At 36.3% G+C, this 22,646-nt stretch overlaps 1 protein-coding gene across 5 annotated transcripts; it reads left to right on the top strand.

Moving 5' to 3' along the window:
- Nucleotides 1-3,434: 3,434 nt before the first annotated feature.
- LOC6039629 (guanylate kinase) lies at nucleotides 3,435-22,412 on the top strand. 5 transcript variants are annotated; one of them, XM_038253973.1, is made up of 5 exons: nucleotides 3,435-3,703; nucleotides 8,237-8,516; nucleotides 8,583-8,809; nucleotides 14,658-14,768; nucleotides 21,360-22,412. In XM_038253973.1, the coding sequence occupies exons 1-5, from the start codon at nucleotides 3,562-3,564 to the stop codon at nucleotides 21,404-21,406; spliced, it is 807 nt and encodes a 268-aa protein (XP_038109901.1). In that variant the 5' UTR covers nucleotides 3,435-3,561; the 3' UTR covers nucleotides 21,407-22,412. The 5 variants fall into 5 exon arrangements, with proteins under 5 accessions (XP_038109901.1, XP_001849204.2, XP_038109903.1 ...); XM_038253975.1 differs by lacking the exon at nucleotides 3,435-3,703 and adding an exon at nucleotides 3,710-4,142; XM_038253977.1 differs by lacking the exon at nucleotides 3,435-3,703 and adding an exon at nucleotides 7,415-7,538.
- Nucleotides 22,413-22,646: the final 234 nt, after the last annotated feature.

The following is a 22,646-nucleotide window of genomic DNA, read 5'->3' as shown; positions in this document are numbered from 1 at the left end:
AAGCTGCGAAGATCGGACTGACCATCAACACTGCCAAGACCAAGTATCTGGTGGCTGGCAGAGCGCGTGGCAGTGCAGGTGATGGTGTTTCGGAGGTGGAAATAGATGGAGAAAGATATGAGGTGGTGGATGAGTTTGTATATCTTGGTACACTTGTGACGTGCGACAACGATGTGAGCTGCGAAGTGAAACGGCGGATTAGTGCTGCAAACAGGGCCTTCTACGGTCTTCGTAGCCAGCTAAGGTCCCGCAGCCTAAGGACGCCTACGAAAATCACGCTGTACAGGACCTTGATACTCCCTGTAGCTCTTTACGGTCACGAGTCGTGGACGCTAAAGGAGGCTGACCAGAGAGCACTTGGTGTCTTCGAGCGGAGAATCCTGCGTTCTATCTTCGGCGGCAAGCAAGTAGGAGACCGGTGGCGCAGGCGCATGAACTTCGAGCTGTACCAAGACTACAAACATGCTGATATCGTAAAAGTCATCAAGCACGACAGGCTGAAGTGGGCTGGACATGTAGCCAGAATGTCGGACGAGCGGGCGGCTAAAACGATATTCAGCAGCGAACCTGGACGGGGTCGTCGGCTTCGTGGAAGGCCTCGTACGCGTTGGCTTTGTGCAGTCGACGAAGATGCAAGAGCGGCCAACATTGTGGGCGACTGGAGACGAGCGGCCCAAGATCGAGCATCCTGGAAATCTTCGATTAGTTCAGCGTTGGGTCGATAGACCTGTTGCTGATAAAGTAAAGTAAGTAAGTAAAGTAAGTAAGTAAAGGGTCTAAAAAGAAATGATGTTTATTTAAGTAAAAAAAAACATGTTTTTAATAAACATTATTCTAAAAAATTCCTGCTTTTTTGAGAATTTAATTCAAAAGATTTTTTTCGTCTTATGCCATTGCAAATTAAAAAAAAATAACCCCACCATGTTCAAAATGGGTTCGAAAATTCAGAAAACAAACCATTTTTTTTTCAAGTTGCCGCAAAATTATGATGGAAACAGAAGTTTAAACAATTGAAATCAAATTCAAATTAATTTTTCTGCATTTATAATCATATTTAACTTGTACAGGCCCGTAAAATATTTTTAATTTGTTGACAATCGCAATGTAGGGTATTTTAACCATTAGTGGACCCCCTAGTAGAGCCGAAGCACATTTTTCACAAATTTTCAATTTTTTAAGCACTTTTCCATAACCTTTTGTACAAAACAATGAAAACTGAAGTCTTTTAAACGATTTTGACTATTTGTTTCATCAGTTTATTTGTTTTTGAGCAGAAAAATAGCCATTTGAAAAAAAGTTTTTTTTTTCCTGTTATGGACCCCCTTTTCCTATAGTGGACCCGGGTCCATAATCCGATTGTGGACCCGGGTCCACTATAGGCAATTTGTTATTTTTATACCAAATTTAACCGATATTTGATGTTTTGATGCATGGTGTAGGTCTAATGATAGATATAATGAATAAAAGATGGATTTTGTTCACTTTTCATCATAAACAAATTTGTTTTGTAAACAAATTTGGCTTTAAACAACAAAACAACCTAACAGACATTTAAACACATTTATTTCCAAAAAAGATCAGAGAAAACGTTTCAAAAACCATTGTAAACATAAAAATAATTTAAAAAAAGTAATTTTGATGCACATTTTTTCATATTGATTACATAAATGGTTGACCGAAACTAAAAAATAGATTTGTTTACAGTAGCTGATAAAACCACGCATGTTTATTCAAAAAAATGTTTTGTTCTTGATTTATTACTATAAGATATAATTTCAAACTGCAATTATGATGCTTCATTTAAGTTTAATTGACTATAGTTTTGATTAATTATAATTTTCTACGGCTTCAGCATTTTTGGTACTTTCAACATGAAACAGCTATATTTATACTCACAATGGAAAAAATATGCGTTTAGGTTGATTACAACAAGCATTTATTGTATGTTTAAGAGAAACTTTTGCTTAAATACCCAGTTTTCTTCATTTTTGAAGGTTTAATTAACAGGGGTCCACTTTTGGAAAAGTTTGGATTTTCGTTGTCCTATATTGGACCCCCCTAATTTTTGCTTGAAAATGAGCAGTTCTTCGCTTTATTTTAGTAAAGTTCCTTAAACTTACATTATTTCGGCTTGCTGAAGTTAAATAATCAGTCAAAAAATGATTGGATAGTTAATTCAATCATAAAATATAAAAGCAGTTTTGTTGTGAAAATGCTAGTGGCCATGGCTGATTTCAGATGTCGAACTCAAAACACTTATTTTGGTGAAAAGGACAATTCAATGTCAATCAACATTGTTTTAAATGATGCTGGACATGCCAAATAAAATATTTGCAGACAAAAACACGCTTGAAATTGTGATTTTATTGATTTTTTCATCAAAAACCCTTCAGAGGGTCCACTATAGGAAAGGGGTCCACTAATGGATAACGTACCCTATGATTGCAAAACTTGAATCAAAAATGTTTTTAGAAATTTGCTATATTCAAACAATTTTGAGGTTTTTGAGGTTGAGACTTTTTTCACCTGGATGATGAAGAATAATACAGTTTTGGCTTGATTATCCAAAGCTTCGATTATCCGAAGTTTCGATTATCCGATGGTTTGTATGCTGCCCATGTTCGCATAAATGTCCTATATGCAAAAACAGCAAGCTGAGAAAAACGCTTTTGAAGTTTGTCCCATACATAAGACTACGTGTTAAGTTTTCGTGAAAAAACTGGATTTCCTCCTGATTTCTAGAACAAAGTACTGGATGTTATAGGCTTTTCTGAAAGAGCACACGATTTTGAACCAAACTGCATTAATAACTCAAAAACGATGAAAATGCATATGGGACATTTATGCGATCAGGGCTAGCATCAGGGGTAGTTTAAGGGTGATACTAAAGATCTACAATAAAAAATAAGACAACAAATCAATTTTTTTGCGTAATTCGATTATCCGAAGTTTCGATTCTCTGAAGTGAAATTTCGCCGACTGTAGTTGTTAAAGAACATCTCAACAACATTCTTCCATAGAAATGCTGTTATGCTTGAGAAACCACAGTTTTTCCTAAGGGGATGCATATTACCCCCTATCTCTAATCCCAATTCTAAATTTCAAGAACACAGACCGGAATTAGATCCCTGAAATTTCTTCTTCTGAGACAGGAGCCACAATCATTAGGCCACGGAGCTGATTGATAAAAAAAAATCTGTCTTCATAATCCCTTTGAACAGCACCGATTCCCAACATTTTGGCATTCCGAAGTACCTGTCCGACAGCAATACGTCGGATTTGGCACCCCCCAGCTGCATGCTCACGCTCATTCTGTATACATATCATACTACCGTAGAACCAAAAATAAAGATTTGCAAGCACCAACGCACACACACGCAGCTCAATTCTTGAACGAAAACGGAATTGCCGGTGGTGAGTTTCTCGTCTCTGTCACCACCACACGAAGAACTTTACTGCTGTGGCGAGCAGAAGAAAATTTTCACTCAGTGCCAGCAGATAAGTGATACCGGAAAGTGCCGGGAGTGAGTTTGTCCGATTTCCGAAGGAAAAATTCCATTGATGTTACTCAACATCCTAAAACGGGTAGTAGACCATCGCCGGACCGGAACTAGTCTGTACGAGCTCATAGGAACTGCCACGAGGAATCGACCCCAAACTCAACACCATCTCCACCGGATTAGTCCAGATTTAATAGCTGCAGGTAACCTGTCCTAGACGGGGGGATGCTTGCTGGAAGCAGCTGAACATTACGTGGAGGACTGCAAAAAAAACGTGCCAAACTTCATGTGCTTAACACTAGGGCAGAGCACATCGTTCTAACACTACCTCAAACTCCGCACGGAAGGAGCAGGAAACACCGAAGTCTAACCAGAATCTGCTGCATCTGCTCCCAGAACTAATCAATCAATTCGCGCAAATCCCACACTTGGAGATACGCACATCCTTCCCTGTGGGCAGGACATCGTATCAGCTTCACTAACCAGCACCATCACCAGCAAAACCATCTCCCGCGTGTGTGTTTGTGTGTTTCGTCCTACATCTCACCGAGATAAAGAACCATCCCATTGAATCGTCACCTAACAACAACAAAAAAAAAACCCCATTCACAATGCTAACACTAACGGTTTTGATCGCCAAGGGTGAGTCTACGGGCCTTACAGCAAGGATCTTGTTCTTTAGCTGTGTATCTTCCCTTTTTCTTAGTTTGTTCTTTTCGGTGGAGTAGTTAGTGGCAATGAGAAAGTCATGCTAGGTGTTTGAGCACGGCTCTCTTGCTGAAGAGGCCCGCAGGTCGTGCTTGTGGGGTTGTTGTGTCGTGCCAAATCGCATTATCGCGAGGAAGTGTGCTCAAGTCTCGAGACTCGAGACAAGAACAGGGTAATGTCGTTTGCTCGGGTTGTGCGAGGAGGTGTACCGTAGGGTGGAGTGGATAAGGATTCGGAATTGTTTATGTATTTTTTTTATTTATAAAACATAGTAAATTTTCAAGATTTTTTTTATAAATGCCTTATTGATATTTTTGAATGTTTTTAATTTTGTATATGATCGAACAAAGATTTTTTTTAATTCAAGCTTATGCTATGGTAAAAATCCATATTTCGAAATAGGACATGTTCTTTGACTAGGTTTTTGAATTCAAAAAAATATATTTTTCTAATTTTAGAATGAATTTATGTAATAAATAACTCAAATCTAAAGCGATTCAGATACAGTCCAGACTCGATCATCCGGAAGCTACGGAAAAAATCACTTTGGATAACCGAACCACGTTTTTTTCCTTTGTCTTATTGTCGAGCTTAAGTATGACCCCCAAACTACGCTTAAGTTATTCAGAATTTTAAGGCCAAGGGAGCGTTTAATATGGCGGTACAAAATAATAAAAAATGCATTTTGTTATTTAATAGGCAATCTACTTTTCCAATTTGACTAACTGGAATTTAATGCTAAAAAAACAAACCTTCGGATAGTCGAATTTTGGATAATCGAAACTTCGGATAGTCGAGTCTGGACTGTACTTTCAAATTTGTTCGTCAAAAAAATAATAATAATCGGCAGTCATATTGCTAGGTGAGTGAATCGGAAAATGTTGACAGTTCAACCCTCCTGTTAACTCCACCCTACGGTAACCTAATGTAATTTGTGCCAGTAGAAGTACAGCAACAGTTGTATAGTAGTAACCGTAGTACACGCATACACATCTAGCGAAACAAACTGTCAGTGGTGAATAAAGCAAAACGTGAACAATATTCACCACTGTCATCGGCGTCAGTGTAGTTGTAACATTTTAAATTTTGTCAAGTATTAGTGAGCTTGCGCGTTTTTTCTCTCTCTCGTTTGGGGCACGTTCACAGCTTTTTGTTTTGATTCCTCTATTTCTTCTCAGTTAGTATGGTGTTCTGCAAGTTATTATATCGCAAATGGAATGAAGAATATTTTAATGATCCAAAAATAGCAACAAAGTAATTTAATTCGCACCGTGCTTCAAATTTCATATCTTGGAACAGTCCACGTATAGAAAATAAAAATGTCATTAAAATCTTTTCGCGGAATTCTTAATGAAGCACTTTGATGCAAGTGCCTTCCTGAGAAAGACCGAAGGTCGTCTTAGCCGTTTGTTATGCTTTTTGGCAGCAATGAATAGACTTGAGACCGTCGTTGACGTCGATTTGGTGTTGAATGAAATTCGACATCTTTAAGTTCGAGAAGTTACTATTCTGACCCTACGTTGACGTGCAGAGCTGTTTAGAAAAAGTTGACGGAAATTAGTTGTAAATTTATTAAGGAACTTAAGATTCGTCATTAGTTCCGTCTTTTCAGGGCTTTCTATTTTTATTTTTTTTATCTTTATGAAGAATTTGAAGATTTCAAATTTGAAGATTTAAAGATTTGAAGATTTGAAGATTTGAAGATTTCAAGATTTGAAGATTTGAAGATTTGAAGATTTGTAGATTTGAAGATTTGAAGATTTGAAGATTTGAAGATTTGAAGATTTGAAGATTTAAAGATTTGAAGATTTGAAGATTTGAAGATTTGAAGATTTGAAGATTTGAAGATTTGAAAATTTGAAGATTTGAAGATTTGAAGATTTGAAGATTTAAAAATTTGAAGATTTGAAGATTTAAAGATTTAAAGATTTAAAGATTTAAAGATTTAAAGATTTAAAGATTTAAAGATTTAAAGATTTAAAGATTTAAAGATTTAAAGATTTAGAGATTTAAAGATTTAAAGATTTAAAGATTTAAAGATTTAAAGATTTAAAGATTTAAAGATTTAAAGATTTGAAGATTTGAAGATTTGAAGATTTGAAGATTTGAAGATTTGAAAATTTGAAGATTTGAAGATTTGAAGATTTGAAGATTTGAAGATTTGAAGATTTGAAGATTTGAAGATTTGAAGATTTGAAGATTTGAAGATTTGAAGATTTAAAAATTTGAAGATTTAAAGATTTAAAGATTTAAAGATTTAAAGATTTAAAGATTTGAAGATTTGAAGATTTGAAGATTTGAAGATTTGAAGATTTGAAGATTTGAAGATTTGAAGATTTGAAGATTTGAAGATTTGAAGATTTGAAGATTTGAAGATTTGAAGATTTAAAGATTTAAAGATTTGAAGATTTGAAGATTTGAAGATTTGAAGATTTAAAGATTTAAAGATTTAAAGATTTAAAGATTTGGAGATTTGAAGATTAAAAGATTTGAAAATTTGACGATTTGAAGATTTGAAGTTTTGAAAATTTGAAGATTTTATGATTTGAAGATTTAAAGATTTGAAAATTTTAAGATTGACGATTTGAAGATTTAAAGATTTAAAGATTTGAAGATTGAATTTTTGAAAATTTGAAAATTGGAAAATTTGAAGATTTGAAGATTTGAAGATTTGAAGATTTGAAAATTTGAAAATTTGGAGATTTGAAGATTTGAACATTTGAACATTTGAAGATTGGTATCATCCATAAACCACGTGGACACTTTAGGGGGAGGGGGTGGTATGGCGATTATCCACGATCCATATAAAAAAGTTTTTTTTGGTGAAAAAGGTACTCGAGCATAAATATGAAACATATTTGCATTCGAATGCCCTTTCTCAGTTAATTTGGCCAAATTCCAAGCAGAACTACTTTTGCCCAAAATATCCCCGGGATTATCCAACCTGCATTTTCTCAATATTTTCTCGTAACCGTTACGTTTATCCCGGTTCTGCAACGTCAAACTATTCACTAATCCCTAGTTCGCTTCAACTCTAGTTCAAACCTTCCGAACCGGTTATGTCTCAGCATGGCAACACAGAAACGCCCGGCTCTCAATCCGGTCGATTCTGCGCACTTCCTCGTACCGGTTGGAGCCGATCCCAGCGCGCAGACTCGGTCCGTTCCGAAGCTAAATCCGTCCGGCTGTGACGACGGCCATTTCGCGGGGACCTGCCAGTCATTCGCCAGCACTCGTTGAAGCCGGTCCAGAGAGAGCCGGACTCTGTATCTAAGGACAGTTTGAAGGTCTTTGCAACGTGGTCAAGTTTTTCTTTTACGTTCTTTCCCAGTGAGTAATTTTTATTTTGTGGAAAAAGTACGGTGAGTCGTCATTTGTTTTTTGTTGTTTGTTCTTTCGAGATGTCGTGGAATTTGACCCGTTTTTGGGGCTCAGATGTGAAAGGGGCAGGGTCGGAAGTTCATCAGTCATTTAGGCTGGGGTTCAGAGGGGAGGGAAGAGGGGAAAGTAGTTTTTCAATGGACGTCGATTGGCGCCGCACAATTTTCCCTGACAAGGCCGAATTCAACGTAGTGAAATCGCGTGCTAGAAAGAGATGTTTCAATTTTCCCATAAGTGTCATCTATTTAATTGGTCTCCGTAGAACCGTAGATGGTAATTAGAGCGGTACACTCAGTAATATGAAAAGTGCCAATCTGATTCTACGTAACATAAATAATTCGATAATTTTTATACGATCAAACTTTTAACAAACAATAGGTTGAATATAACAAATTTACCATGAAACAAAAGATGTTTTCAAACAGTTATGTTTAGGATAATCCTGAGTGTACCTTCTAGGGTACAAATAAATATAACTTCTATCTGCATGCCAAGTTTACATTCATTCCTCAAGTGTCGTTGCTTCAGTTCAGACGTATAATTCCCAAGTGCTTCGGTAGCTCTCTGGACAATTCTTCCACCACCAACTCGGTGAATCAACTCGGCTTGACCTTCTGTCTCTTGATTCTTTGTCTTCAATTCCAAAGCATTTTCCCGACTTGCCAGCACCATGGTTAAGCAAGGCCCACGCCCACTGGTCATCTGTGGCCCATCGGGATCCGGAAAGAGCACTCTGCTGAAGAAGCTCTTCAAGGAGTTCCCGGACACGTTCGGGTTCAGTGTGTCGCACACGACGCGGAAACCCCGGCCGGGCGAGGAAAACGCTGTCCACTATCACTTTGTTTCGGTCGAGGAAATGCAGGCCGCCATCGAGAATGGGGAGTTCATCGAAACGGCCGTGTTCAGCGGGAACATGTACGGAACGAGGTAAGATCCGGCGACCTGCATCAGTTTGATGCTGTTCTAACTATTCATGCTTTTTTAAACCAACAGCAAACAAGCGGTGGAAAACGTGCAACACCAGGGCAAGGTGTGCGTGCTGGACATCGAGATCGAGGGGGTGAAGCAGGTGCGCAACTCGGACCGGTTGAACCCGCTGCTGGTGTTCATCAACCCGCCGTCGGTGGCCGAGCTGGAGCGGCGGTTAAGGGGCCGCCAGACGGAAACCGAGGAGAGCCTGCAGAAGCGGCTCAACACGGCGCGGGTCGAGATTGAGTATGGTAAGTCATGGTTAGGGGTGGTTTTTGAGGGAAATTAATCATGACAGGATTTTTTTAAGATATTTTTTCACTTGACCCTCTTCAATTTAAATGAAACTTTGTAGACTTGTTATTATAGGGTTATATGAACCATTTAGGCTGGTACAAATTTTTATTTAAACCCAAAAAAAAATCATATTTGAAAATCCTCATTTTAGTTTTAGATGACAAAAATGCCATCCATAGAGATGGTCAAAATTAATGTTACATTTTCTTTGGATAATAAGATTTTGCAAATGTTGAAAAACAGTTATTTGATATTTTATAAAGCATTAAGAACTGCTTTTTTAAGTTGAAATCTTGTGTTCCCGAGCAGGTGGAAATAACTGGAATTATGTTCTGTTATTTCTGTTATTTTGAAGAAATCGGCAAAAAATCTACTTTTTTCACTAAAATTGCGATAACTTAAAAAATTCAGCGATGACCTATACATGTCTGAGTATTAAAATTTTCGTAATTGAAAGACGCAACTTGAAATTTTCTGCGGAATCCGATAAAAATATTTTCAGACATAGGCTCTTTGGTCCAGAAACGGTCAAAACGCCATTTATAGTTTTCATACGACTTTATCAATAGTTAAGCTAGATTTTTGGAACTTCTTTTTATTTTTCTCAAATAGCCAAACTCATCACCTTTCTTTTGCGTCCAAGACAGCTAAAATCGGATGAAATGGCGCGGAGATATGATTTTTTTTTATGATTGGAAGATTTGAAGATTTGAAGATTTGAAGATTTGAAGATTTGAAGATTTGTAGATTTGAAGATTTGAAGATTTGAAGATTTAAAGATTTGAAGATTTGAAATTTTGAAAATTTGAAAATTTTAAGATTTGACGATTTCAAGATTTGAAGATTTAAAGATCTAAAGATTTAAAGATTTAAGGATTTAAAGATTTAAAGATTTAAAGATTTAAAGATTTAAAGATTTAAAGATTTAAAGATTTAAAGATTTAAAGATTTAAAGATTTAAAGATTTAAAGATTTAAAGATTTAAAGATTTAAAGATTTAAAGATTTAAAGATTTAAAGATTTGAAGATTTGATTTGAAGATTGAATATTTGAAAATTGGAAAATTTGAAGATTTGAAGATTTGAAAATTTGAACATTTGAACATTTGTAGTATTCTCTTTAGATATAGGGGAACTATACCCTTTCTCAGCCTATTTCTATTATCGGCCTATCAGCACTTTGACCATGAATTACAGCTTTCAAAAAGTGTTTTTGACTGTTCCATAGTAATAAATAACTCAAATAAAAGTGAGCAAGCAACTTCCCATTGTTGATACATCTGAAAATGTTGATTTAATAGCGGTAAACGGCAAAAGTGATGAGAATTGGTCGAACGGCTTAGAGTGATTAAAATGGGTATATTTCCCCTATCATTCCCTATTTTGTTAAATGTACAAATTTAGCTCAAACTTAGATCAAACGTAAATCTTAGAAATAGTAATAAAGTCATTCATAGGGTTAAAAATTATGACGTTTTTTTCGTGATTTAAAAAAATAAAATTAAACAAAATTCACTGTATTGTTTGCAAATGTGATAAAATATAGCACCATGATTTTTTGGTGAAAAAGGTACTCGAGCATAAATATGAAACATATTTGCATTCGAATGCCCTTTCTCAGTTAATTTGGCCAAATTCCAAGCAGAACTACTTTCGCCCAAAATACCTCCGGGATTATCCAACTTGCATTTTCTCAATATTTTCTCGTCACCGTTACGTTTATCCCGGTTCTGCAACGTCAAACTATTCGCGAATCCCTACATCGCTTCAACTCTAGTTCAAACCTTCCGAACCGGTTATGTCTCAGCATGGCAACACAAATTTTTGAAATTTTCTGCGGAATCCGATAAAAATATTTTCAGACATAGGCTCTTTGGTCCAGAAACGGTCAAAACGCCATTTATAGTTTTCATACGACTTTATCAATAGTTAAGCTAGATTTTTGGAACTTCTTTTTATTTTTCTCAAATAGCCAAACTCATCACCTTTCTTTTGCGTCCAAGACAGCTAAAATCGGATGAAATGGCGCGGAGATATGATTTTTTAAAAAAAAAAATGGTTTTTGCGAAAAATGACGAAAATTGCCATTTTTCGAACCACCCTATCATGATGTAGGTCATCCTAATGGCCAAACAAAAAAATACTGGTCGAATTATTTTGGCCGAGGAACCCCCAGAAAAAATTTTAGCCCGATTGGAGAACTTTTTTTTCGGTTTAGGCTCTTTTCAAATGGAATTGCTGTTTATATATTAGCGTGGTTCACGTTTCTATGAAAAAGACAAAAGTTGTTATTTTGTCTTGCATCAACCGGAATTTCGTTCTTTTATGTCCCCAGAAGCACTCCTGAAAATTTGAGCCCATTTGGTAAGGTCTAGGAGCTCCAGTTTTAATTTGAAATTTATATGGGATTTTGATTTATTTTCCATGGAAACTATCTTTTTACATTGTATTAGGATTTTTTATAAATCGATGAAATGACTTGATTCTTATAGTAGGAGATAGGTTTTGAACTGGGAACAACTTTGTAGAACATACCAACAAGCTAGGAAGTGACCCTTTAAAGATACAGATACTTTTAGATGGTGGCTTTTGAAGGGCCAGCCACCATCTAAAAGTATCTGTATCTTTAAAGGGTCACCTAGCTTGTTGGTATGTTCTACAAAGTTGTTCCCCAGTTCAAAACCTATCTCTACTATAAGAATCAAGTCATTTCATCGATTTATAAAAAAATCCTAATACAATGTAAAAAGATAGTTTCCCATGGAAAATAAATCAAAATCCCATATAAATTTCAAATTAAAACTGGAGCTCCTAGACCATACCAAATGGGCTCAAATTTTCAGGAGTGCTTCTGGGGACATAAAAGAACGAAATTCCGGTTGATGCAAGACAAAATAACAACTTTTGTCTTTTTCATAGAAACGTGGACCACGCTATTATATATATATATATATATATATATATTTTTTTTTATATACACAGAAAAAAATCAATTCTTGAAACCGTGAAGTCAGTTCACGATTATGAGAACCACGAAGGAATATATTCACGTTTATGGTGCAAATGCACCATTCTCATGAATAAATTCCTTCGTGGATCTCACATTCGTGAACTTAATTTACGATTACGGGAATTGCTTTTTTTCTGTGTAAGTGTTTAAGACCGTTGAATGAACATACACATCAAAGCTGAAAATAACAATCTGCTCATATTGAAAAAAGAAACAGTTTCCTGAAATCCTGCTTTTTTTTGTATTTTTTGATTTATGTAAAACTTTATCTATCGATTCCTGATGTCAAAATAAGCTATTTTGCAACATTAGCTTCTTTATACAAGTCTCCATACAAATTTGAGAGCTGTTCATAGAAAATTGCTTTGTAAATATTCGAATATGTGGATCTCGAGAAAGGATTTTCTTATCGATTTGGTTTCTTCGGCAAAGTTGCAGCGTTGAAAATTATTCATTATAAGGATTTTCTAGAAAAAAAGATGCGCGGTAAAAAAACGTCTTTTAAAATAACTGTTTCTCACAAAAAACTCGATTTTGACAAACTTTACCCCATTCGTTTTTTTATATGTTTAAGTAAACAAAAGTGCCTACTTTAAGCTATAGGGTATGATAGACGTTTCATTTCTGGTCAAGATTATGATTTCAAGCAAAACAATGTAAATGGGCACAAGCCGAAGAGGATGTTTACTTTAGGAACGAGCAAGACAAACTTTTTTGACTCTTCGGCTTTGGCCCATATACATTGTTTTGCTTGATTTTGTTGAATGGAATAGTGTTTTTGAATAGTTTTGAAAAGAGGCCCATTTTTTTTTATTCTGCAGCCATCCCACATATTCAGAACACCCACAAATTCGGAACACTTTTATGATAATTTGTCAATAGTGTTATTTACGTGTGCATGTATTGCGTGTACATACACGAAAAAAAGTGAGGTTAAATTTTGTCCGGCCAGCAAAATCAAATGGTGCGCTAGTGTGCGTACGCGAAATGTCATAAAGCTCTATAGCATGCCAAAAGTACCTTTTCTGTCGACCTTACTATTTTTAGAACCTTCATTTGGACATTATCTTGCTGTTTCACTAGCAAAAGTAGTACTTTTTGAACAAAAAACTTCATTCCAAGACTATTTTGTCCAGAGCAGCAAAACACTGCCTCCAAATGGCCTGTTTCGTAATTGTGGGATGTTATTGTGCCTCCCACAATTGTGGAACACCTGAATTTAACTGATATTTTCACAAAAAAAAAGTTATCAAACCATGTATAAAATATCACTAAGCTTGAGTTTCATTGGTTTCAGTGTGTGAAGTCACTATTTGGTAATAAATATGTACTCCTGGAGAGAACCAAAGTTTGTTTACATTCGTAAGAAAAAAGTGTTCCGAATTTGTGGATATCAAGGGTCAAAGTAATTCTTCAAAAACTTCATATAAAATTTAAAATTTGAAGATGTTCGATACAGCTTTCGAAAGATCGCAAGAAAAGCTTTCAAATGAAGGTAAAAGCGAATCATTAAGTTCAATTATCGATTTGCTATGATTTTTTGAACATTGGCCGATCTGGAAACCGTTCCGAATATGTGGGATGACTGTATTGGAATTCTAAATCGAAAAGTATTTTTTTTTTTAATTTTAGTAATATGCACCGATTTTTGAGTTACTATTTAAGGTTAAACTATGCACCATTTTTTTTAAATTGTAAAAAAACAAATATTTGAAGAGCTGACAAAGTTCTCAAAAATTTGTTTGTTAAGATAAGGCCCTTGCAAAGAGAGAAAATTACAAAAAAATGAGTTTTTTCAAGTTTCAACTCATTTGACCCTTTACTTTCAATCGATGATATCTTGAAACCCGTATTTAACAGTTTTTTTTTTTAATTTTTAAAATCACGACTTGCGTTTCAATAGGGTCTAATTATATGATTTAAGCCTTTTAAATGCAACGCATGATTTAAAAAAAATATAAATATATTTTCAAAGATTTGTGAAAATTTCACAAAAGTTTCACTGTATGACATTGAAATTCTGATCAATTATTCTCAAGATATCATCAAATGAAAATTGAGAGACAAATGGGTAGAACTAAGAAATACTCATTTTAATTATTTCCATTCTTTACAAGAATTTTCTCAGTTTTTGAAGTGTATTGTTTTCAATGAAGTACAGGGATGGACATTTCAATTACTTAATAAAAAGCATAATTTTGTTAACTAATTTAACCCTGAAACGGTTCAATATTTCTTAATTTTACAAAGTAATTTTCTATTCAGAATTGAATTTTACATCTTAAAACGATTTTTCAATATGATTTTTGAAAGTTTAAAAAAATATTTTCAAAAAATCATAATTTGACCAAAATCAAATCATCCAACTTATCCTATAGTTCAAAAGTTGCGAAGGGGTAAAGTTTGTTAAAATCGAGTGTTTTTTTTTGCAAAATAACACTAGTTAACAATATGTGAAAATTTTATCTTGAGTTTACCTATTAAAAAAAATCAATCTAAAAATCTCTTCTCGAGAAACAGATTTTAAAAATTTCGGAAATTTTCAAAAAGGTATTCACTTGGTTTATGGTCCCTTAATGGCTTTTAACCATTATGATTAAGACTAGGCTAGACACTTGGTTGGTTGTTTCAATGCATCTTATGATCCTTGATTGTTTATAAACTTCATGATTTTTTGAATCACAGGGAATTTCGTATGGATTGAACTAATGGAAACCAATGGAAAATATAACATTCTCTTGAAAATTAGCCGTGATAAACAATTTGGTAACGAACATGTATTTTTTTTTTCAGGCACCACCACGGGCAACTTCGACGTCGTCATCCACAACAACAACCTGAAGCAGGCGTACGCCGACCTGCGGGACTTTATCGTGCGCGAGCTCGAGACCCAGCAGGGCCAAGGTATCAACGTTAGCCTGAACCGCGTGCCGCTTGCCGACGACTAAAAGCGTGTGTGTTTTGAGTGCATCTACTGTGACTCGCCGGAGCTGCGGGACGCCCAGGGCCTCATAACGCCCTCGGATCCGTTCTATCCGTGCGAGTTCACGTAGCCGTTTCCGCGACTAACCATCCCTCAAGTGTTGTTTTGGAAGCCATCTTTTTTATGAGTTTCTTGGTTTTGATTTTTGCATCTTGATCGCATTTGTCCCCTTTTTGCCCCCCCAAATCTTAGTGTTGCGTCATTCCAATCTCTCTTACAAAACAAGAATACAGTTCAAACCTTTTTATCGTTAAAAAATAAACAAAACACTGATCGTGGTGCTAATGAAACTAGTTCCGGACTGTCCGACACACAATGCCAATGATCCCACTCACTTACACAGAAAGATACAGGACAGGACTAACCACCCTCAAAAGTATGCAAAATATTAGGTGTTATATGAAATTGGAACCGGTTTAGTCGACACCCTGTTAGGACCTAAGTGTTAGTGAATATATATAACTCTGTTGCGTTAGAAAGAAAAATAACACTATAACTCGTAAGATTTACCATAGATATTACACAAAACAAGTAACAGAAACGCAGATGTATTGGATGTTTACCGGTAGGTCACGTAGACATTATAGATAGACAACAACAACTCGGTTTCTTCGCAATCGTTACATTCCACTTTTCGAATTGTGTGCTTTTACTTTAAACTTTCCATTAAACAGTCGTAACTCCTTCCGTTTCTTTTTTCTTTGTGTAACAACACTCCATTACCATGTTGCCGCAGGCAGTCCCACCCAATAGGTAATAATAGTGCAATGAGCAAATTTTCCCCTGCCCCTCCCGCCACCAAGCCGACCAGTTATTAATAGCATTGCTCGCGTACTAATTCAAGCAACTCCCCTCCTCCGTAATACATCCCCTCTCAGCCTGACTACTTGAAGAATGACGGATTTTAAAAAATCGAAACCATGCTCCAAATTGAAATCGCACGTCATTCTTCGAATTGCATGATTTCCGGATCACCTGCTGTAACATCGAGCACTGTTCGTAATACAGACCGAGTTTCCTGAAATGTTGTGTGTGCGAGATGTTTGTTTTGATCGATTAATTAATTGTACACCGGAGTGCTGCCTTGGTCCATCTCATAATACCCACCACCGTCCGACGCCAAGGACGCCCTGAACGGTGGTTGAGGAATTCTCTGGAAAATCGCAAATCGATGGTTTTGAATATTTTTTTGTTACTTACTTGTCAAATTGACCGAAAATGACAGATTTGTACTTAACGGAGTTATTCTGGATCGATTTCACTAAATGACTGTAAAGTTGTCAATAAAAACTTACCTTATTTTTTTCAGCATCAGTTTCCTCGATTTCTCGCTTACTTTTTCAAAAGATTATAAGTACATAGGAAACTCATGACGCATTGGTTGTTTTGAAAAAGTAATCTTGCTTGTACCAATGAATGTTTTTTATTTGTGTTATTTTTCTTTTTTGGTTGGGACAGGTACAAACATCGTTGATTGATGTCTTAGCGAATTTCTAATAGTTTTTAGAAATTAGGTATAATTTTTATTTAAAAAAAACCTTACTTAATTTCGAGAAGGTTGACCTTTTTGATGATTGATCAATCGTTGAAAATATTCTTCCTAATATTTGAATAGCGAGGACTTTGGATATTCGAGTGCAGAACCAAAAAAGAGAAGATTACAGTGAACTCTCTTTGTGTTGATCAGTTGTTTTACAATATTGGTAACAAATGCTCGGAATGTTGCAATACATTTTGAAAGTAATATTATTTTCTTCTGAATTACTTTAAATTTCCGTTTTCTACAATATGGGTATTAAATGCTTGATATTTTTTTCATACATTCAAAAGTGATATTAAAATTACATATTTTCGACAAAATACTAAAAATGTCAGTTTCACAATATGGGTTAAACATTTCAATAAAAAATTTGTGTTTTTTACTTCTAATATTTTTTACAAAACCTAGTCTCTTCTATAAAATGCGTAGTTCTTTAAAAAACTAGAATATTTGAAAACATATTAAACCGGGGCAAATATTTTTTTTTTTAAATCAGGGGCAAAAAAATAACTTGAAAATAACAATGGAAATAGAGGTCTTATCAACTGAAAACCATCTGATACGCATTCTCCTGCATTGATGATCATATTTAGCATGTTTTAGCTTTTTTTTTAAGAATATTTAGAAAATGCATAATTATCGATCATTTGAAACCTTTATTGTAAAAACTAAAAGCTTGAATATTTTTTCCAAAAATACGTAGTTTTGTAAATATTTTGGGTATTTTCGAAACAAAACATCACTGCTATCGAAATGTATGAAAAATGTCGATCATTAGATAACCACATTTAGAGTTTTTTTAAATGCGTGAATTATGAAAATTTTGAGCACTCAAAAAAAAAATTTAATCTTTCATAACGTTATGCAAAATTTCCGATCATTCAATACCCAAATAGAAAAAAAACTGATTAAAATTGATTATGTTTCGAAAATACGTAATTTTGTCCAAATTTTGAGTATTAAAAAAAATATTTCCTTCGAAATTTATTAACAATTTCCGATCATTTAATACCCATATTGTAAAAATACTTGAATTTCGAGTTTTTTTTTTTTCAAAAATAAGTAGTTTTTGTAAATGAGTATTTCCAAAAATGAGTTAAAACTTTCAAAATTGATGAAAAAATCCCGATCATTTGATATCGATATTGTAAATAACTGAATTTTTAGTATTTTTTCGTCTACCTAGATAATTTGATATCCATATTGCAATAACAATAATTTTGTTTTTTTTTTCGAAGAAAAATTGCAATTTCAAAATACAGGAAATTTCGTTTTTTTTTTGAGAAATTTTTCATATAATAAAAATTGCAATGGATAGCTGAAATCATCCCGATTCTAAAACATTATAATTTGTTTAAAGTTTGAATGATTTTTCCAATTTCTCCCACCCAACTAAAATTCCATAAGGTATCGTTCTTTTATTACGTAACCTAGCTGGGGGAAGGGGAAGGTGGGAGACCGTGTTAAGCTCCATACATTTTTTTTTAAAATTGTATGGAAATTTTGTTACGAGGGAGGGGTGAGTCTAAAAATCTTTTTTTGACAAAGGACTTTGTCTTAAAGCTCTATCTGCGGTGTCAATGCAAAATTTTTCGAAAATGTAGCGTTACCGTCGCAAGCCCTCGGCGTGACATTCTGTTTCTGTTGCGTAGATGCCGTGAAAACTAGTTAAGCTAAAAGTTAGCCTCTGGAGGATTTAGTGTCCATCAGACTTTCATCAAAGACGGACCTTACGTTGGGAATTTTATTGCTCACACACACACACGCAGGTGGTGCACGAACTTGAGAGGAGGTCCAAGAAGTTATTGACGGTAGCCAGAACGGTCACCGGAATACCGAAATTATTGGGAACAATTTGGTAGGATATCGGCCACACCCGGTGTGGCCAGTGCCCTGAGGGAAGGTTCTACCGGGAGGACATTTACGGAACCATACAAATTTGGGCAATATGGGTATCAAAATTCATGGTTTTTGATACTGGTAATGAAAATGGCCATTTTGGCAGGATTAGCCACACCCGGAGTGGCCGTTGTCCTGAGGGAAGGTTCTACCGGGAGGACATTTACGGAACCATACAAATTTGGGCAATATGGGTATCAAAATTCATGGTTTTTGATACTGGTAATGAAAAAGACCATTTTGGCAGGATTGGCCACACCCGGAGTGGCCGTTGCCCTGAGGGAAGGTTCTACCGGGAGGACATTTACGGAACCATAAAAATTTGGGCAATATGGGTATCAAAATTCATGGTTTTTGATACTGGTAATGAAAATGGCCATTTTGGCAGGATTGGCCACACCCGGAGTGGCCATTGCCCTGAGGGAAGGTTCTACCGGGAGGACATTTACGGAACCATACAAATTTGGGCAATATGGGTATCAAAATTCATGGTTTTTTAAACTGGTAATGAAAATGGCCATTTTGGCAGGATTGGCCACACCCGGAGTGGCCATTGCCCTGAGGGAAGGTTCTACCGGGAGGACATTTACGGAACCATACAAATTTGGGCAATATGGGTATCAAAATTCATGGTTTTTGATACTGGTGATGAAAATGGCCATTTTGGCAGGATTGGCCACACCCGGAGTGGCCATTGCCCTGAAGGAAGGTTCTACCGGGGGGACATTTACGGAACCATACAAATTTGGGCAATATGGGTATCAAAATTCATGGTTTTTGATACTGGTGATGAAAATGGCCATTTTGGCAGAATTGGCCACACCCGGAGCGGCCAGTGCCCTGATGGAAGGTTCTACCGGGAGGACATTTACGGAACCATACGACTTAGGGCAATATGTGTATCAAAATTCATGGTTTTTGATACTGGTGATGAAAATGGCCATTTTGGCAGGATTGGCCACACCCGGAGTGGCCATTCCCCTGAGGGAAGGTTCTACCGGGAGGACATTTACGGAACCATACAAATTTGGGCAATATGGGTATCAAAATTCATGGTTTTTTAAACTGGTAATGAAAATGGCCATTTTGGCAGGATTGGCCACACCCGGAGTGGCCATTGCCCTGAGGGAAGGTTCTACCGGGAGGACATTTACGGAACCATACAAATTTGGGCAATATGGGTATCAAAATTCATGGTTTTTGATACTGGTGATGAAAATGGCCATTTTGGCAGAATTGGCCACACCCGGAGCGGCCAGTGCCCTGATGGAAGGTTCTACCGGGAGGACATTTACGGAACCATACGACTTGGGGCAATATGCGTATCAAAATTCATGGTTTTTGATACTGGTGATGAAAATGGCCATTTTGGCAGGATTGGCCACACCCGGAGTGGCCATTGCCCTGAGGGAAGGTTCTACCGGGAGGACATTTACGGAACCATACAAATTTGGGCAATATGGGTATCAAAATTCATGGTTTTTGATACTGGTGATGAAAATGGCCATTTTGGCAGAATTGGCCACACCCGGAGCGGCCAGTGCCCTGATGGAAGGTTCTACCGGGAGGACATTTACGGAACCATACGACTTGGGGCAATATGCGTATCAAAATTCATGGTTTTTGATACTGGTGATGAAAATGGCCATTTTGGCAGGATTGGCCACACCCGGAGTGGCCATTGCCCTGAGGGAAGGTTCTACCGGGAGGACATTTACTGAACCATACAAATTTGGGCAATATGGGTATCAAAATTCATGGTTTTTGATACTGGTAATGAAAATGGCCATTTTGGCAGGACTGACCACACCCGGAGTGGCCATTGCCCTGAGGGAAGGTTCTACCGGGAGAACATTTACGGAACCATACGTCTTGGGGCAATATGCTTATCAAAATTCATGGTTTTTGATACTGCTGATAAAAATGGCCATTTTGGCAGGATTGGCCACACCCGGAGTGGCCAGTGCCCTCGGGAAGGTTCTACCGGGGGGACATTAATCGAACCATACGACTTAGGGCAATATGGGTATCAAAATTCATGGTTTGGCCACTCCGGGTGTGGCCAATCCAGTCAAAATGGCAATTTTCATTACCAGTTTCAAAAACCATGAATGTGGATTCCCATATTGCCCCAAGTCGTATGGTTCGATTAATGTCCCCCCGGTAGAACCTTCCCGAGGGCACTGGCCACTCTGGGTGTGGCCAATCCAGTCAAAATGGCCATTTTCATTATCAGTTTCAAATACCATGAATTTTGATACCTATATTGCCCCAAGTCGTATGGTTCGATTAATGTCCCCCCGGTAGAACCTTCCCGAGGGCACTGGTTCTACCGGGGGGACATTAATCGAACTATTCGACTTGGGGCAATATGGGTACCAAAATTCATGGTTTTTGATACTGGACATGAAAATTACCATTTTGATTGGACATTTTCCGAACCATACTTGTTTTGGCAATTTATTTCCACAGAGGTGCCAAAGATTGAAAACATTTTATAGGAATAAATTATTTAGGATTAAATACATAGGCAATGTTTTAAAAATATAAAATAAAATAGAATATTTTTTAGGAGTTTTGTACAAAGTTCTTTGTCATACTGGTCATGTAGAACATAACCACCTGCACCTTTTTTGTTTTTTTGCGTAACGTTATAAAAAACGGTCCCTAAGTTTTGTACCTCAGTTATGCACGTCTCGGGTAGCATGACTATATTAAAATTTTATACAATGACAAAAATTTAAATCTTTCAAAAATCGAATAAAAGTGAACAAATATCAAATCGATTTGCGTTTTCCCAGAGAAGAAAAAACTCAGTACTCATCAATTGCTTCAATTGCGCGCACTTTTGCAATCCATACCCATAGCATTACCGGTCAGTTTGGTCTTTACACCTTTATTTATGTTTCGTTTTCTTTCTTTTTTCCTCTTTTCTTTTCTCCTCTCTCAACCTAATTATTAAATGGGCACGTTTACCAACGCTTTGGCTCGTTTTTCTTTTCTCTTTATTTTCTTTATTATTTCTCAACGACTACCGCAACAACAACAACATCGACGACGACGACGACATCAGATAACTTTTTCATATCTTCGATAATCACAGGATACAAAGAGTTATGAAGAGTTTCAAGTTTTCGCCGTGCTCGTGCTTCGCGCGCGAGCTTCTTACGAGGGATCTTACCCCTCTGTAATTTACGCCAAACTTTTGCTTTTTGTGTAAGGAATAAAAAAAACACGCGCTCATATTGTCTCACAACGCCCACCAAAAACTCCACAAAATATCCCAACAACAACAACAACACTTGGCACTCAAAACACGAACTGATAGTAAATCAATCAACCTTTACCTGTCATTTTCCCTTTTTGCTACTCCCTACTATAGTTGAGAAGAAGAAATTATTGGCTCCCAGCTCCTACTCCTCTCTGCCCGATCACATGACCTCATCGAAGGTGCTAATCAAGAGTTTAGTGTGATGGGCACTTGAAGGTCCTCAAACATTACGGTTCTACCCCTTTTATTTCCCAATTACACTCACACTTATTTTCCAAAAAAACGTGTTCAGTTCGTGTCACGCAACAGAAGCTTTTAATTCCAGTTTGGATAGAAATCAACTTTAGTGTGCAAGCAGCTAGGTTAGGTACTACTAGAAAAAAGAAGAAAGAAACAAGTTAATAAACCACCAACTAAACATAATACGCTATTGGTCGAGAAGAAATACTAAAAACATAAAGTCAAAAAAAGATAAAAAGAAGTTCAGAAGGCAGTAGTGTTTTAAGAGTATTACGACACCAAACAAAACAGTGCGAGCGAAGTAAAGAAGGTCTCGTATTATTTACCTGTCAATTTGTGTCTCAATAAGACGTTAGCTTTTCGTTTTTGAGGAACCATTTTTATTTTTTTTCCTGAGCAAACCAGCAATTTTGTACCACTATTAGTAAGTATATCGTTTACCATTAAAAAGAAGAAAAAAAAACAAAACATAGTTGATTGAAAGGAAAGCAAGAAAGAGAGAGAGAGGAATATATACAATTGAATGTAATTTTAAGTGTTTCTAGATTCTAGGCTCTTTACTGTCATTCGGGAAAAGCAAATAAACATTGAAAATTTAAAGCAAATAAAACAAAACACCGCTGCTTTATTACTGTTTGATGGATGACCGAAGAAGATATAATTTAGCAAAAACAAAATACCTATATGACTATAGTAGCTAGCATCGTCAGAACGATTTTTGGGCTTCAACCAGGGTGGTGATATCACAAAGGTCCTTTTTATCATTAACAAATCAGATTCCTACTGATGCTCAAATTTTTGAACATTGTGATGGCTACCACCTCTCAGCAGTAGAATTCTATTCCATTT

This window comes from Culex quinquefasciatus, chromosome 2, assembly GCF_015732765.1.
Source record: "Culex quinquefasciatus strain JHB chromosome 2, VPISU_Cqui_1.0_pri_paternal, whole genome shotgun sequence".
NCBI lineage: Eukaryota > Metazoa > Arthropoda > Insecta > Diptera > Culicidae > Culex > Culex quinquefasciatus.
This window is presented reverse-complemented; position numbering and strand designations above follow the sequence as displayed.